Source organism: Ranitomeya imitator, chromosome 7 (genome assembly GCF_032444005.1).
Source record: "Ranitomeya imitator isolate aRanImi1 chromosome 7, aRanImi1.pri, whole genome shotgun sequence".
Taxonomy (NCBI): Eukaryota; Metazoa; Chordata; class Amphibia; order Anura; family Dendrobatidae; genus Ranitomeya; species Ranitomeya imitator.
In genome coordinates this window covers 226,198,629-226,211,526 of record NC_091288.1, presented here as the reverse complement: position 1 = coordinate 226,211,526, position 12,898 = coordinate 226,198,629, and the positions used below count along the sequence as shown (strand labels likewise).

At 57.7% G+C, this 12,898-nt stretch overlaps 2 protein-coding genes across 2 annotated transcripts in view; one reads left to right on the top strand and one right to left on the bottom strand.

Annotated features, from left to right (window-relative positions):
* Positions 1–5,606, bottom strand: part of PUS3 (pseudouridine synthase 3) — a 44,199-nt gene extending 38,593 nt beyond the window's left edge. The window contains exon 1 of the mRNA XM_069735261.1: positions 5,516–5,606. The gene's annotated coding sequence lies outside the window, so the exon portion shown is untranslated. The remainder of the gene's footprint in view (positions 1–5,515) is intronic.
* Positions 5,607–5,657: 51 nt separating this feature from the next.
* On the top strand, positions 5,658–10,827 carry HYLS1 (HYLS1 centriolar and ciliogenesis associated). The gene is made up of 2 exons (XM_069735260.1): positions 5,658–5,698; positions 9,609–10,827. Exon 2 carries the CDS (start codon positions 9,629–9,631, stop codon positions 10,487–10,489), a length of 861 nt encoding a protein of 286 aa, XP_069591361.1. The 5' UTR covers positions 5,658–5,698; positions 9,609–9,628; the 3' UTR covers positions 10,490–10,827.
* Positions 10,828–12,898: the final 2,071 nt, after the last annotated feature.

Below are 12,898 nucleotides of genomic sequence, written 5' to 3'. Positions count from 1 at the left end.
GCAGCAAGCAGGAGAAGCCAGAAAGTGATCCAACACTTCACAAGGAACATTGACAACTGGCAAGGGCTAAAGGATCCTGCACACCTAAATATCCCAGTCAGAATTGTAATTATCCGATACACCTGGCCAGGACTGCGAGTCAGAGACAACTGCATTCCCACCAACTGGAGGGAACCCAAGAGCAGAATTCACAACAAGAGCGGAGCGTGCGGCCGCATAGCAATAAATGGAGCCGCACGCTCTGCTCTGGAGTGCCGGTGCCAGAGCTTGATTTTAACCTGCGAGACTCGGCCGTATCTCGCTGTTGTGTGACTCTGGCCTAAAGGTTTTCCCAGAGATACTATCAGGCCATAATTAACATCTCTCTTCCAAGAGCTTGGAGGTGTCAAATGTTACCTTTCTTCTTGGCTTTCAGCAGGACCCCCTGGTGAGATTGGAGACAGAATTCTACTTGTCTCAGGAAAATACATATTAACACCTGGGTGAGACCTGCCCTCAGGACAGATGTTCAACTACTGCTAATTACACATATAAATCTATACATAGTTCACTGCACACACATATACAGTATATATTGTAGCATGGCTAACGGTGTGTAGTCGACGGGAGGTATGTGTCACCTAGGTGGCGTGTCGCTGTGATGTAGCCCAAGGTGTTTTCTTTATTTCACATAACCATGTAAATATGTGTTTCAGGGTTGTGGTGATGTCAGACCACATGTCTAATCATGTGATGGGATACTGGGTGTGGTTGGCTTTATATAAGACAGGCTAATGCTTTGCACAGCAGATATGTGTGGAGGTGAAACCCTCCAGTGTGTTAAGGCTCCAGGACTGAGCCTGAAGGACTGGACACTTGCTTTTCTTTCATGAGCCAAAGGCTAATTGCTTTCTGTTATTTTGCCATGTGGTTTATGAAGTAATAAACCCTGTGAACTTTGAAAGGAACGTGCCTCCTGAGTATCAGCCGTCGCACCTGAGTGAGTGAAATCCCTACAATATATATATTTATATTATACTAGATGGTGGCCCGATTCTAACGCATCGGGTATTCTAGAATATGCATGTCCACGTAGTATATTGCCCAGCAACGTAGTATATTGCCCAGCCACGTAGTATATTGCCCAGCCACGTAGTATATTGCCCAGCCACGTAGTATATTGCCCAGCCACGTAGTATATTGCCCAGCCACGTAGTATATTGCCCAGCCACGTAGTATATTGCCCAGCCACGTAGTAGGTTGCCCAGCCACGTAGTATGTTGCCCAGTCACGTAGTATACAGCACAGAGCCACATAGTATATTGCTCAGTTACGTAGTATATTGCCCAGCCACGTAGTATATTGCCCAGTCACGTAGTATATTGCCCAGCCACGTAGTATATTGCCCAGCCACGTAGTATATTGCCCAGCCACGTAGTATATTGCCCAGCCACGTAGTATATTGCCCAGCCACGTACTATATTGGCCAGTCACGTTTGTCACAGGTTAAAAAAAATAAAATAAACATATACTCACCTTTCCGTGGGCCCCTTGTAGTCCACGGCAGCTTCCGGTCCCAGGGTTGGTATGAGCACAGGACCTGTGATGACGCTGTGGTCACATGACCGTGACGTCATGGCAGGTCCTTCTCCCATACCATCTTTGCCACCGGAACCTGCAACGGAAGATGGCGGCCGGCGCGAGCGACTACAGAGGGTGAGTATAGCGGGTTTTTTTTTTATTATTATTTTTAACATTACATTTTTTACTATTGATGCCACATAGGCAGCGTCAATAGTAAAAAGTTGGGGACACACAGGGTTAATAGCAGCGGTAACGGAGTGTGTTACCCGTGGCATAATGCGGTCTGTTACCGACGGCATTAACCCTGTGTTAGCGGTGAACGGAGGGGAGTATGCGGGCGACAGGCACTGACTGCGGGGAGTAAGGAGCGGCCATTTTCTTCCGGACTGTGCCCGTCGCTGACTGGTCGCGGCAGCCATGACAGGCAGCTGGCGAGACCAATCAGCGAATGAATAACCGTGACAGAAAGACAGACAGACAGACGTGACCCATAGACAATTATATAGTAGATATTTCACCACAATGTCCTATCTGCGCCGTATAGACGGGGTGCCCCGACTCCTCCCTGCGCCGTATAGACGGGGTGCCCCGACTCCTCCCTGCGCCGTATAGACGGGGTGCCCCGACTCCTCTCTGCGCTGTATATACGGGGTGTCCGGACTCCTCTCTGCGCCGTATAGACGGGGTGCCCCGACTCCTCCCTGCGCCGTATAGACGGGGTGTCCGGTCTCCTCTCTGCGCTGTATATACGGGGTGTCCGGTCTCCTCTCTGCGCTGTATATACGGGGTGTCCGGACTCCTCTCTGCGCTGTATATACGGGGTGTCCGGTCTCCTCTCTGCGCTGTATATACGGGGTGTCCGGTCTCCTCTCTGCGCTGTATATACGGGGTGTCCGGACTCCTCCCTGCGCTGTATATACGGGGTGTCCGGTCTCCTCCCTGCGCTGTATATACGGGGTGTCCGGACTCCTCTCTGCGCTGTATATACGGGGTGTCCGGTCTCCTCTCTGCGCTGTATATACGGGGTGTCCGGTCTCCTCCCTGCGCTGTATATACGGGGTGTCCGGACTCCTCTCTGCGCTGTATATACGGGGTGTCCGGTCTCCTCCCTGCGCTGTATATACGGGGTGTCCGGTCTCCTCCCTGCGCTGTATATACGGGGTGTCCGGACTCCTCCCTGCGCTGTATATACGGGGTGTCCGGACTCCTCCCTGCGCTGTATATACGGGGTGTCCGGACTCCTCTCTGCGCTGTATATACGGGGTGTCCGGTCTCCTCTCTGCGCTGTATATACGGGGTGTCCGGACTCCTCTCTGCGCTGTATATACGGGGTGTCCGGTCTCCTCTCTGCGCTGTATATACGGGGTGTCCGGACTCCTCCCTGCGCTGTATATACGGGGTGTCCGGTCTCCTCTCTGCGCTGTATATACGGGGTGTCCGGACTCCTCCCTGCGCTGTATATACGGGGTGTCCGGTCTCCTCTCTGCGCTGTATATACGGGGTGTCCGGACTCCTCTCTGCGCTGTATATACGGGGTGTCCGGTCTCCTCTCTGCGCTGTATATACGGGGTGTCCGGTCTCCTCCCTGCGCTGTATATACGGGGTGTCCGGACTCCTCTCTGCGCTGTATATACGGGGTGTCCGGTCTCCTCCCTGCGCTGTATATACGGGGTGTCCGGTCTCCTCCCTGCGCTGTATATACGGGGTGTCCGGACTCCTCCCTGCGCTGTATATACGGGGTGTCCGGTCTCCTCTCTGCGCTGTATATACGGGGTGTCCGGACTCCTCTCTGCGCTGTATATACGGGGTGTCCGGACTCCTCCCTGCGCTGTATATACGGGGTGTCCGGTCTCCTCTCTGCGCTGTATATACGGGGTGTCCGGACTCCTCTCTGCGCTGTATATACGGGGTGTCCGGACTCCTCTCTGCGCTGTATATACGGGGTGTCCGGACTCCTCTCTGCGCTGTATATACGGGGTGTCCGGTCTCCTCCCTGCGCTGTATATACGGGGTGTCCGGTCTCCTCTCTGCGCTGTATATACGGGGTGTCCGGTCTCCTCTCTGCGCTGTATATACGGGGTGTCCGGTCTCCTCTCTGCGCTGTATATACGGGGTGTCCGGACTCCTCCCTGCGCTGTATATACGGGGTGTCCGGACTCCTCCCTGCGCTGTATATACGGGGTGTCCGGTCTCCTCCCTGCGCTGTATATACGGGGTGTCCGGTCTCCTCTCTGCGCTGTATATACGGGGTGTCCGGTCTCCTCCCTGCGCTGTATATACGAGGTGTCCGGTCTCCTCTCTGCGCTGTATATACGGGGTGTCCGGACTCCTCTCTGCGCTGTATATACGGGGTGTCCGGTCTCCTCTCTGCGCTGTATATACGGGGTGTCCGGTCTCCTCTCTGCGCTGTATATACGGGGTGTCCGGACTCCTCTCTGCGCTGTATATACGGGGTGTCCGGTCTCCTCCCTGCGCTGTATATACGGGGTGTCCGGACTCCTCCCTGCGCTGTATATACGGGGTGTCCGGACTCCTCTCTGCGCTGTATATACGGGGTGTCCGGTCTCCTCCCTGCGCTGTATATACGGGGTGTCCGGACTCCTCCCTGCGCTGTATATACGGGGTGTCCGGTCTCCTCTCTGCGCTGTATATACGGGGTGTCCGGTCTCCTCTCTGCGCTGTATATACGGGGTGTCCGGACTCCTCCCTGCGCTGTATATACGGGGTGTCCGGTCTCCTCTCTGCGCTGTATATACGGGGTGTCCGGTCTCCTCTCTGCGCTGTATATACGGGGTGTCCGGACTCCTCCCTGCGCTGTATATACGGGGTGTCCGGTCTCCTCTCTGCGCTGTATATACGGGGTGTCCGGTCTCCTCCCTGCGCTGTATATACGGGGTGTCCGGACTCCTCCCTGCGCTGTATATACGGGGTGTCCGGACTCCTCCCTGCGCTGTATATACGGGGTGTCCGGACTCCTCCCTGCGCTGTATATACGGGGTGTCCGGACTCCTCTCTGCGCTGTATATACGGGGTGTCCGGTCTCCTCTCTGCGCTGTATATACGGGGTGTCCGGACTCCTCCCTGCGCTGTATATACGGGGTGTCCGGACTCCTCTCTGCGCTGTATAGACGGGGTGTCCGGTCTCCTCCCTGCGCTGTATATACGGGGTGTCCGGACTCCTCCCTGCGCTGTATATACGGGGTGTCCGGACTCCTCTCTGCGCTGTATATACGGGGTGTCCGGTCTCCTCCCTGCGCTGTATATACGGGGTGTCCGGACTCCTCCCTGCGCTGTATATACGGGGTGTCCGGACTCCTCTCTGCGCTGTATATACGGGGTGTCCGGACTCCTCTCTGCGCTGTATATACGGGGTGTCCGGTCTCCTCCCTGCGCTGTATATACGGGGTGTCCGGACTCCTCTCTGCGCTGTATATACGGGGTGTCCGGACTCCTCTCTGCACTGTATATACGGGGTGTCCGGTCTCCTCTCTGCGCTGTATATACGGGGTGTCCGGTCTCCTCCCTGCGCTGTATATACGGGGTGTCCGGTCTCCTCTCTGCGCTGTATATACGGGGTGTCCGGTCTCCTCCCTGCGCTGTATATACGGGGTGTCCGGTCTCCTCTCTGCGCTGTATATACGGGGTGTCCGGACTCCTCTCTGCGCTGTATATACGGGGTGTCCGGTCTCCTCTCTGCGCTGTATATACGGGGTGTCCGGTCTCCTCTCTGCGCTGTATATACGGGGTGTCCGGTCTCCTCTCTGCGCTGTATATACGGGGTGTCCGGTCTCCTCTCTGCGCTGTATATACGGGGTGTCCGGTCTCCTCTCTGCGCTGTATATACGAGGTGTCCGGTCTCCTCTCTGCGCTGTATATACGGGGTGTCCGGACTCCTCTCTGCGCTGTATATACGGGGTGTCCGGTCTGCACACACACTGATCACATGACTCACCGTGCTCCGGCCGCCGCTGACGTCACACTCTGCTGAGCACGTGCTTCTCTCCTCACGAAATCTTCCGGCCCCTGTTGATGACGTCACCTGGTTGCCTAGAGACGGCAGTTATTGAAGGACGCTGCCCGGTGACGTCAGCAGGCGGCCGTTACCACAGGCGGAGCGGGAGCAGCAGGAGCCGCGGTAAGAGAGAGCAGCCCGGGCAGCGGAGGGCACCGGCCGGGAGGCGTCACCGGCTATAATGTGATACTGCAAATACCGCACTACGGTGTAATATCCCGGGAGGGGGGTCCGGAGTGAATGGGGGGAGGGGGGGTCCGGAGTGAATGGGGGGAGGGGGGGTCCGGAGTGAATGGGGGGAGGGGGAGGGAGAGGGGGGTCCGGAGTGAATGGGGGGAGGGGGAGGGAGAGGGGGGTCCGGAGTGAATGGGGGGAGGGGGGGTCCGGAGTGAATGGGGGGAGGGGGAGGGAGAGGGGGGTCCGGAGTGAATGGGGGGAGGGGGAGGGGGAGGGGGAGGGAGAGGGGGGTCCGGAGTGAATGGGGGGGGGGGGGGGGGAGGGAGAGGGGGGTCCGGAGTGAATGGGGGGAGGGGAGGGGAGGGGGGGGTCCGGAGTGAATGGGGGGAGGGGGGGGGGGGTCCGGAGTGAATGGGGGGAGGGGGGGGGGGGTCCGGAGTGAATGGGGGGAGGGGGGGGGGGGTCCGGAGTGAATGGGGGGAGGGGGGGGGGGGGTCCGGAGTGAATGGGGGGAGGGGGGGGGGGTCCGGAGTGAATGGGGGGAGGGGGGGGGGGGTCCGGAGTGAATGGGGGGAGGGGGGGGGGTCCGGAGTGAATGGGGGGAGGGGGGGGGGTCCGGAGTGAATGGGGGGAGGGGGAGGGGGAGGGGGGGGGGGTCCGGAGTGAATGGGGGGAGGGGGGGGGGGTCCGGAGTGAATGGGGGGAGGGGGGGGGGGTCCGGAGTGAATGGGGGGGAGGGGGAGGGGGGGGGGGAGTGAATGGGGGGAGGGGGAGGGAGAGGGGGGTCCGGAGTGAATGGGGGGAGGGGGAGGGGGAGGGAGAGGGGGGTCCGGAGTGAATGGGGGGAGGGGGAGGGGGAGGGAGAGGGGGGTCCGGAGTGAATGGGGGGAGGGGGAGGGAGAGGGGGGTCCGGAGTGAATGGGGGGAGGGGGAGGGAGAGGGGGGTCCGGAGTGAATGGGGGGAGGGGAGGGGAGGGGGGGGTCCGGAGTGAATGGGGGGAGGGGGGGGGGGTCCGGAGTGAATGGGGGGAGGGGGGGGGGGGGGTCCGGAGTGAATGGGGGGAGGGGGGGGGGGTCCGGAGTGAATGGGGGGAGGGGGGGGGGTCCGGAGTGAATGGGGGGAGGGGGAGGGGGAGGGGGGGGGGGTCCGGAGTGAATGGGGGGAGGGGGGGGGGGTCCGGAGTGAATGGGGGGAGGGGGGGGGGGGGTCCGGAGTGAATGGGGGGAGGGGGAGGGGGGGGGGGTCCGGAGTGAATGGGGGTCCGGAGTGAATGGGGGGAGGGGGGGGTCCGGAGTGAATGGGGGGAGGGGGAGGGGGAGGGGGGGGGGGGTCCGGAGTGAATGGGGGTCCGGAGTGAATGGGGGGAGGGGGGGGGTCCGGAGTGAATGGGGGGAGGGGGGGGGGGGTCCGGAGTGAATGGGGGGAGGGGGGGGGGGTCCGGAGTGAATGGGGGGAGGGGGGGGGGGGGGTCCGGAGTGAATGGGGGGAGGGGGGGGGGGTCCGGAGTGAATGGGGGGAGGGGGGGGGGTCCGGAGTGAATGGGGGGAGGGGGAGGGGGAGGGGGGGGGGGTCCGGAGTGAATGGGGGGAGGGGGGGGGGGTCCGGAGTGAATGGGGGGAGGGGGGGGGGGGTCCGGAGTGAATGGGGGGAGGGGGAGGGGGGGGGGGTCCGGAGTGAATGGGGGTCCGGAGTGAATGGGGGGAGGGGGGGGTCCGGAGTGAATGGGGGGAGGGGGAGGGGGAGGGGGGGGGGGGTCCGGAGTGAATGGGGGTCCGGAGTGAATGGGGGGAGGGGGGGGGTCCGGAGTGAATGGGGGGAGGGGGGGGGGTCCGGAGTGAATGGGGGGAGGGGGGGGGGGGTCCGGAGTGAATGGGGGGAGGGGGGGGGGGGTCCGGAGTGAATGGGGGGAGGGGGGGGGGGGTCCGGAGTGAATGGGGGGGGGTCCGGAGTGAAGGAGGAGGATGGTCCGGAGTGAATGCGGGGGGAGGGGGGTCCGGAGTGAATGGGGGGAGGGGGAGGGAGAGGGGGGTCCGGAGTGAATGGGGGGAGGGGGGGGGTCCGGAGTGAATGGGGGGAGGGGGGGGGGGTCCGGAGTGAATGGGGGGAGGGGGGGGAGGGTCCGGAGTGAATGGGGGGAGGGTCCGGAGTGAATGGGGGGAGGGGGGGGGTCCGGAGTGAAGGAGGAGGATGGTCCGGAGTGAATGCGGGGGGAGGGGGGTCTAGAGTGAATGCGGGGAGGAGGGTCCGGAGTAAATGCGGGGAGGGGGGAGTGATAGCTCCTCCGTGTAGCTGTCCTCTCTTCTGATAGCTCCTCCCTGCAGCTGTTCTCTGTCCTGATAGCTCCTCCCTGCAGCTGTTCTCTGTCCTGATAGCTCCTCCCTGCAGCTGTTCTCTGTTTTGATAGCTCCTCCCTGCAGCTGTTCTCTCCTCTGATAGCTCCTCCCTGTAGCTGTTCTCTCTTCTGATAGCTCCTCCCTGTAGCTATCCTCTCCTCTGATATATTTCTTATGGCGGTCCCCTCTTTAGCTCCTCCCTGTGGCTGTCTTCTCTGATAACATCTCACTGTGGCTGTCTCCCTCTCCCATAGCTCCTCCTTGTAGCTGTCCTCTCCTCTGATAGCTCCTCCCTGTAGCTGTCCCCTCTTCCTTAGCTCCTCCCTGTAGCTATCCTCTCCTCTGATATATTTCTTATGGCTGTCCCCTCTTCTTTAGCTCCTCCCTGTGGCTGTCTTCTCTGATAGCTCCTCTCTGTGGCGGTCTCCCTCTCTGTTAGCTCCTCCCTGTGGCTGTCTTCTCTGATAATGTCTCACTGTGGCTGTCTCCCTCTCCCATAGCTCCTCCTTGTAGCTGTCCTCTCCTCTGATAGCTCCTCCCTGTAGCTATCCTCTCGATAGCTCTTCCCTGTAGCTGTCCTCTCCTCTGAAAGCTCCTCCCTGTAGCTGTCCTCTCCTCTGATAGCTCTTTCTTATGGCTGTCCCCTCTTCGTTAGCTCCTCCCTGTAGATGTCCTCTCCTCTGATAGCTCTTCTCTGTGGCGGTCTCCCCCTCCGTTGGCTCCTCCCTCTGGCTGTCCTCTCCTCTGATAGCTCTTTCTTATGGCTGTCCCCTCTTCGTTATCTCCTCCCTGTAGATGTCCTCTCCTCTGATAGCTCCTCCCTGTAGCTGTCCTCTCCTCTGAAAGCTCCTCCCTGTAGCTGTCCTCTCCTCTGATAGCTCTCTCTTATGGCTGTCCCCTCTTCGTTAGCTCCTCCCTGTAGCTGTCCTCTCCTCTGATAGCTCTCTCTTATGGCTGTCCCCTCTCCGTTGGCTCCTCCCTGTGGCTGTCCTCTCCTCTGATAGCTCTTTCTTATGGCTGTCCCCTCTTCCTTAGCTCCTCCCTGTAGCTATCCTCTCGATAGCTCCTCCCTGTAGCTGTCCTCTCCTCTGAAAGCTCCTCCCTGTAGCTATCCTCTCCTCTGATAGCTCTCTCTTATGGCTGTCCCCTCTTCGTTAGCTCCTCCCTGTAGCTGTCCTCTCCTCTGAAAGCTCCTCCCTGTAGCTGTCCTCTCCTCTGATAGCTCTCTCTTATGGCTGTCCCCTCTTCGTTAGCTCCTCCCTGTAGCTGTCCTCTCCTCTGATAGCTCTTCTCTGTGGCGGTCTCCCCCTCCGTTGGCTCCTCCCTCTGGCTGTCTTCTCTGATAACATCTCACTGTGGCTGTCTCCCTCTCCCATAGCTCCTCCTTGTAGCTGTTCCCTCTCTGATATCTCCACCCTGTGGCTGTCCCCTTTTTTGATGGCTCCTCTTTGACAATATGATTGCGTATGTGAACCTTGGGGCAAGTGATCATCTTTGATTCCCATTCTCCTGTGCTTTCTAGGGTCATCTCTTCAGTGTAAGATGTCAGTGTTGAGCAGCGACCTGTCTCTGTCTAGCAGAAGCGCAAACCCCCACAGGTTCCATGAGCTTTCCTCGGACAGCTCCCTCCGTAGCGCTCCACTGACTGTCTCGGAGGAGGAGCTGCGCTCTGAGCTCTCTCTTTTGGGATTCACGTCTGTTCCCCAGCAAAGGCTTCTACAATTCAAAGAAGACCTCGAGTACCTGATGCGCAACCGAGCCGCACTGGAAGATTCCTTGGGATCCTTTGAAGACATCACAGATGTTGGGAAGGAGAATGGCGGAACGTCTGTGAGTGAATGGGACAAGCTTACAGCATGGACAGCACCAGCTTCTAGTCAGGAGTGTGCACACAGGGGAGCCATAGACTCCTACACGAAACACACAGTCAGAGTAGGGGCTCAAGTGCTCGGAAAACCAAGGCCACCAGCTCTAACGCGCAAGGTGCTACGCAGGAGAAGTGACGGCCAGGCACAGGTGTGTGACGAGTCCATGCTTTCTGCGGAGTCCGAGCTAGAAGATTCCAGAGTCTCGTGTGTCGAGTCACAAGCCAAGAAGTCCTTCATCCGTATCCCGCCATATTCCCTGCTTGAGCAGTACAGGCAGCGCTCAGATCCTGTAGGACGCTACCAAGAATACAAGCAAAGCTGGGATGCCCTACAGGGGTCTGTAGAAAAGCGTAGGAAGGAGCTCTGCTGGGGGGTCCGCGAGAGGATGATGTCAGCACCACCTTTGCCTCTCCCACAAGCTCTGCCATTGCCCAACTCGTATGTGATCCCCACAGAGAAGAAGAGGTTTGGTCTACGATGGGCCATCCGACATGCCCTTGTGCATGGGAAAATGCCACGAGGAGACTACTCCTAGGGGACTGCAGACATGTGTGATGTGCTCCAGGGCGGCACGTTACAGCGTTATTCCGGTATCAGCAATAGTGATGAGCGAGCGTGCTGGGAAACAGTGATATCTGAGCATGCTTGAGGGATGTTTGAGCCCCTCAGCTGCATGATTCGCTGCTGCTAGGGAATCTCCACGTGTTGCAGCTGCGGGGACTCTTAACATATTACTCGCCGCCCCCCCTCCCCCACTATACTCTAACACCTGAGCATGCTCAGATAACTCTGCATCCCAGTACGTGCACTCATCACTGGTCCGTAACTATGGTTTTTATATGAGAAAATAAATTCAACAATTTTTAGATTTTATCACAATATTGTCATGCTAAATGCACAAAAACCTTAAAAAAAAGTAAAATATTTAATTTTTGGGTGTCCTGCACCGCATTCAGATTTCGTTGAAAGGGCAAGGAGTCATAGCAGACCCCAGTGGCATAACTACAAAGTTATGGGCCCCGATGCAAACTTTCAAATGCCCCCACCCCCCACCAAAACATTCTCCACCCAAATCCACATCCTGCCCATGCTCCTGCCCCATCCGTCTCCGCTTTCTGCCCCATCCGTCTCCGCATTCTGCCCGTCTCCATATCTCACCAGAACAGCAGGAACCGGAAATCTGCTGCTGGTTGATACCAGAGAACACGAGCTGCACACAACCAGGACTGAGCTGCTGAGAGCTGAAGGACCTGTGGTGACATCATCGTCATGTGATCAGGAGGCGGAGCTGATAAATGGTGAAAGACCTATGATAGTGATGACGTCACCACAGGATCTTCAGCTCTTTCTTTCAGATCAGGCGTCGGCTGCTGATCTGATGTGTGCGCCCGGCAGGTCAGGTGGAGGGCAGGTCTGTCTGTTGCCGTGCGGGACGAATCACCTGCACGGCAACAGTTTTTAACTTTTTGCTGGTGTCAGCGTGCATCTGATCTGCCGGGGCCCCTGACTACCCCGGGCCCGGTCGCAATGGCGACTGCTGCGACCGTGGTAGTTACGCCCCTGGCAGACCCATAAAGATTCTAACTCAATCCTTCACATGAAACTTGTAAACATCAAGAGCACAAGAAGAGGATTCAGAGATCCTCCAAAAAATAGAAAAAAACAGCAGCAAAACAAGGCAGAGCTTCTTACCTGCCTAGGCCTCTAAACAAATGCACCATCAGGATGCAGTGGACCCATGTGGTTAAGATGGAGACAACACAGGTGCAGCATAACCGATGAGGCAGCCACTCTCAACCTACCTAACTAATGGAGGGGGTGGCTGCTTGGCACAATGCTGCACATAAAAGACTTGTATGTGGCGCTGTTCACACAATGGAGATGCACAGCATCCAGGCAAGCCTAGTAGTGACACCCTTCTAGATCAGGCGGGCCTGCCCAGCGCTATCCAAATGCACCCCATGTGAACAGACACCACAGTTTACAAGACAAAAATGGGCCCAACTGCACCCCGAAAAAAAGTGCAAAAAAATATAAAAAAATTTTGTGAGGTATTAGTTTATATATTTTATATTTCACATGAAACTTAAAATCCCGAGGACCCTCGAACACCTGAACATTGGTAGATCCAAAGTTAAATTCACCAAGAGGGTCTCCTTTTGTCAAGACCAGGCCAGTGGGTCCATGTTGCTCTACGTAGCCGCTGTCATGATACTTCTTTCACAGGACGAGAGTGATTCGTGCACAACCCATTGAAAGAGGACGTTGAGTTTATTATACTAATCTTCCTCCTACCAATCCGCGCCCTCCTACCAAGCCGCGCACTTCTCCTACCAAGCCGCGCACTTCTCCTCCTACCAAGCCGCGCACTTCTCCTCCTACCAAGTCGCGCACTTCTCCTCCTACCAAGCCGCGCCCTTCTCCTACCAAGCCGCGCCCTTCTCCTACCAAGGCGCGACATCCTCCTACCAAGCCCGGCCACACCTGCCCAGCCGCGCCCTCCTCCTTCCGGCCTGCCCCTGGCCGCGCCCTCCTCCCTCCCTGCGTCCGCTCACACCCTCTTGCGCTCGCCCGCACTCTACTTTCCTTGCTGTACTCGTGGTTTCCTAGTTTTTAAGATTGATAGTAAACATAAGTCTACAGAGTTCATCCTCTATCCTAACATACTGATACAGAGAAAGCCACCCCCCGCAGAGGCAGACACAAATGGCAACATATTAGAAGAAAAGTTCCTTCCCCGTTCCACATATGCTGATCAGACATGTTTCTGGCTTCAACGTCCATCTCAAAATTAAGTGACCATAATCTATTATCAAGGAAGGCGTCCGGTCTCTGTACTACTGAATCATCCATTACATCGTGTGGCTGACCGTGCCATAGTCTGTGCTCTTACAGTGAAGAATCGCAGTCTGTGATTAGGAGTGAACATTCTCTTCTCTAGACA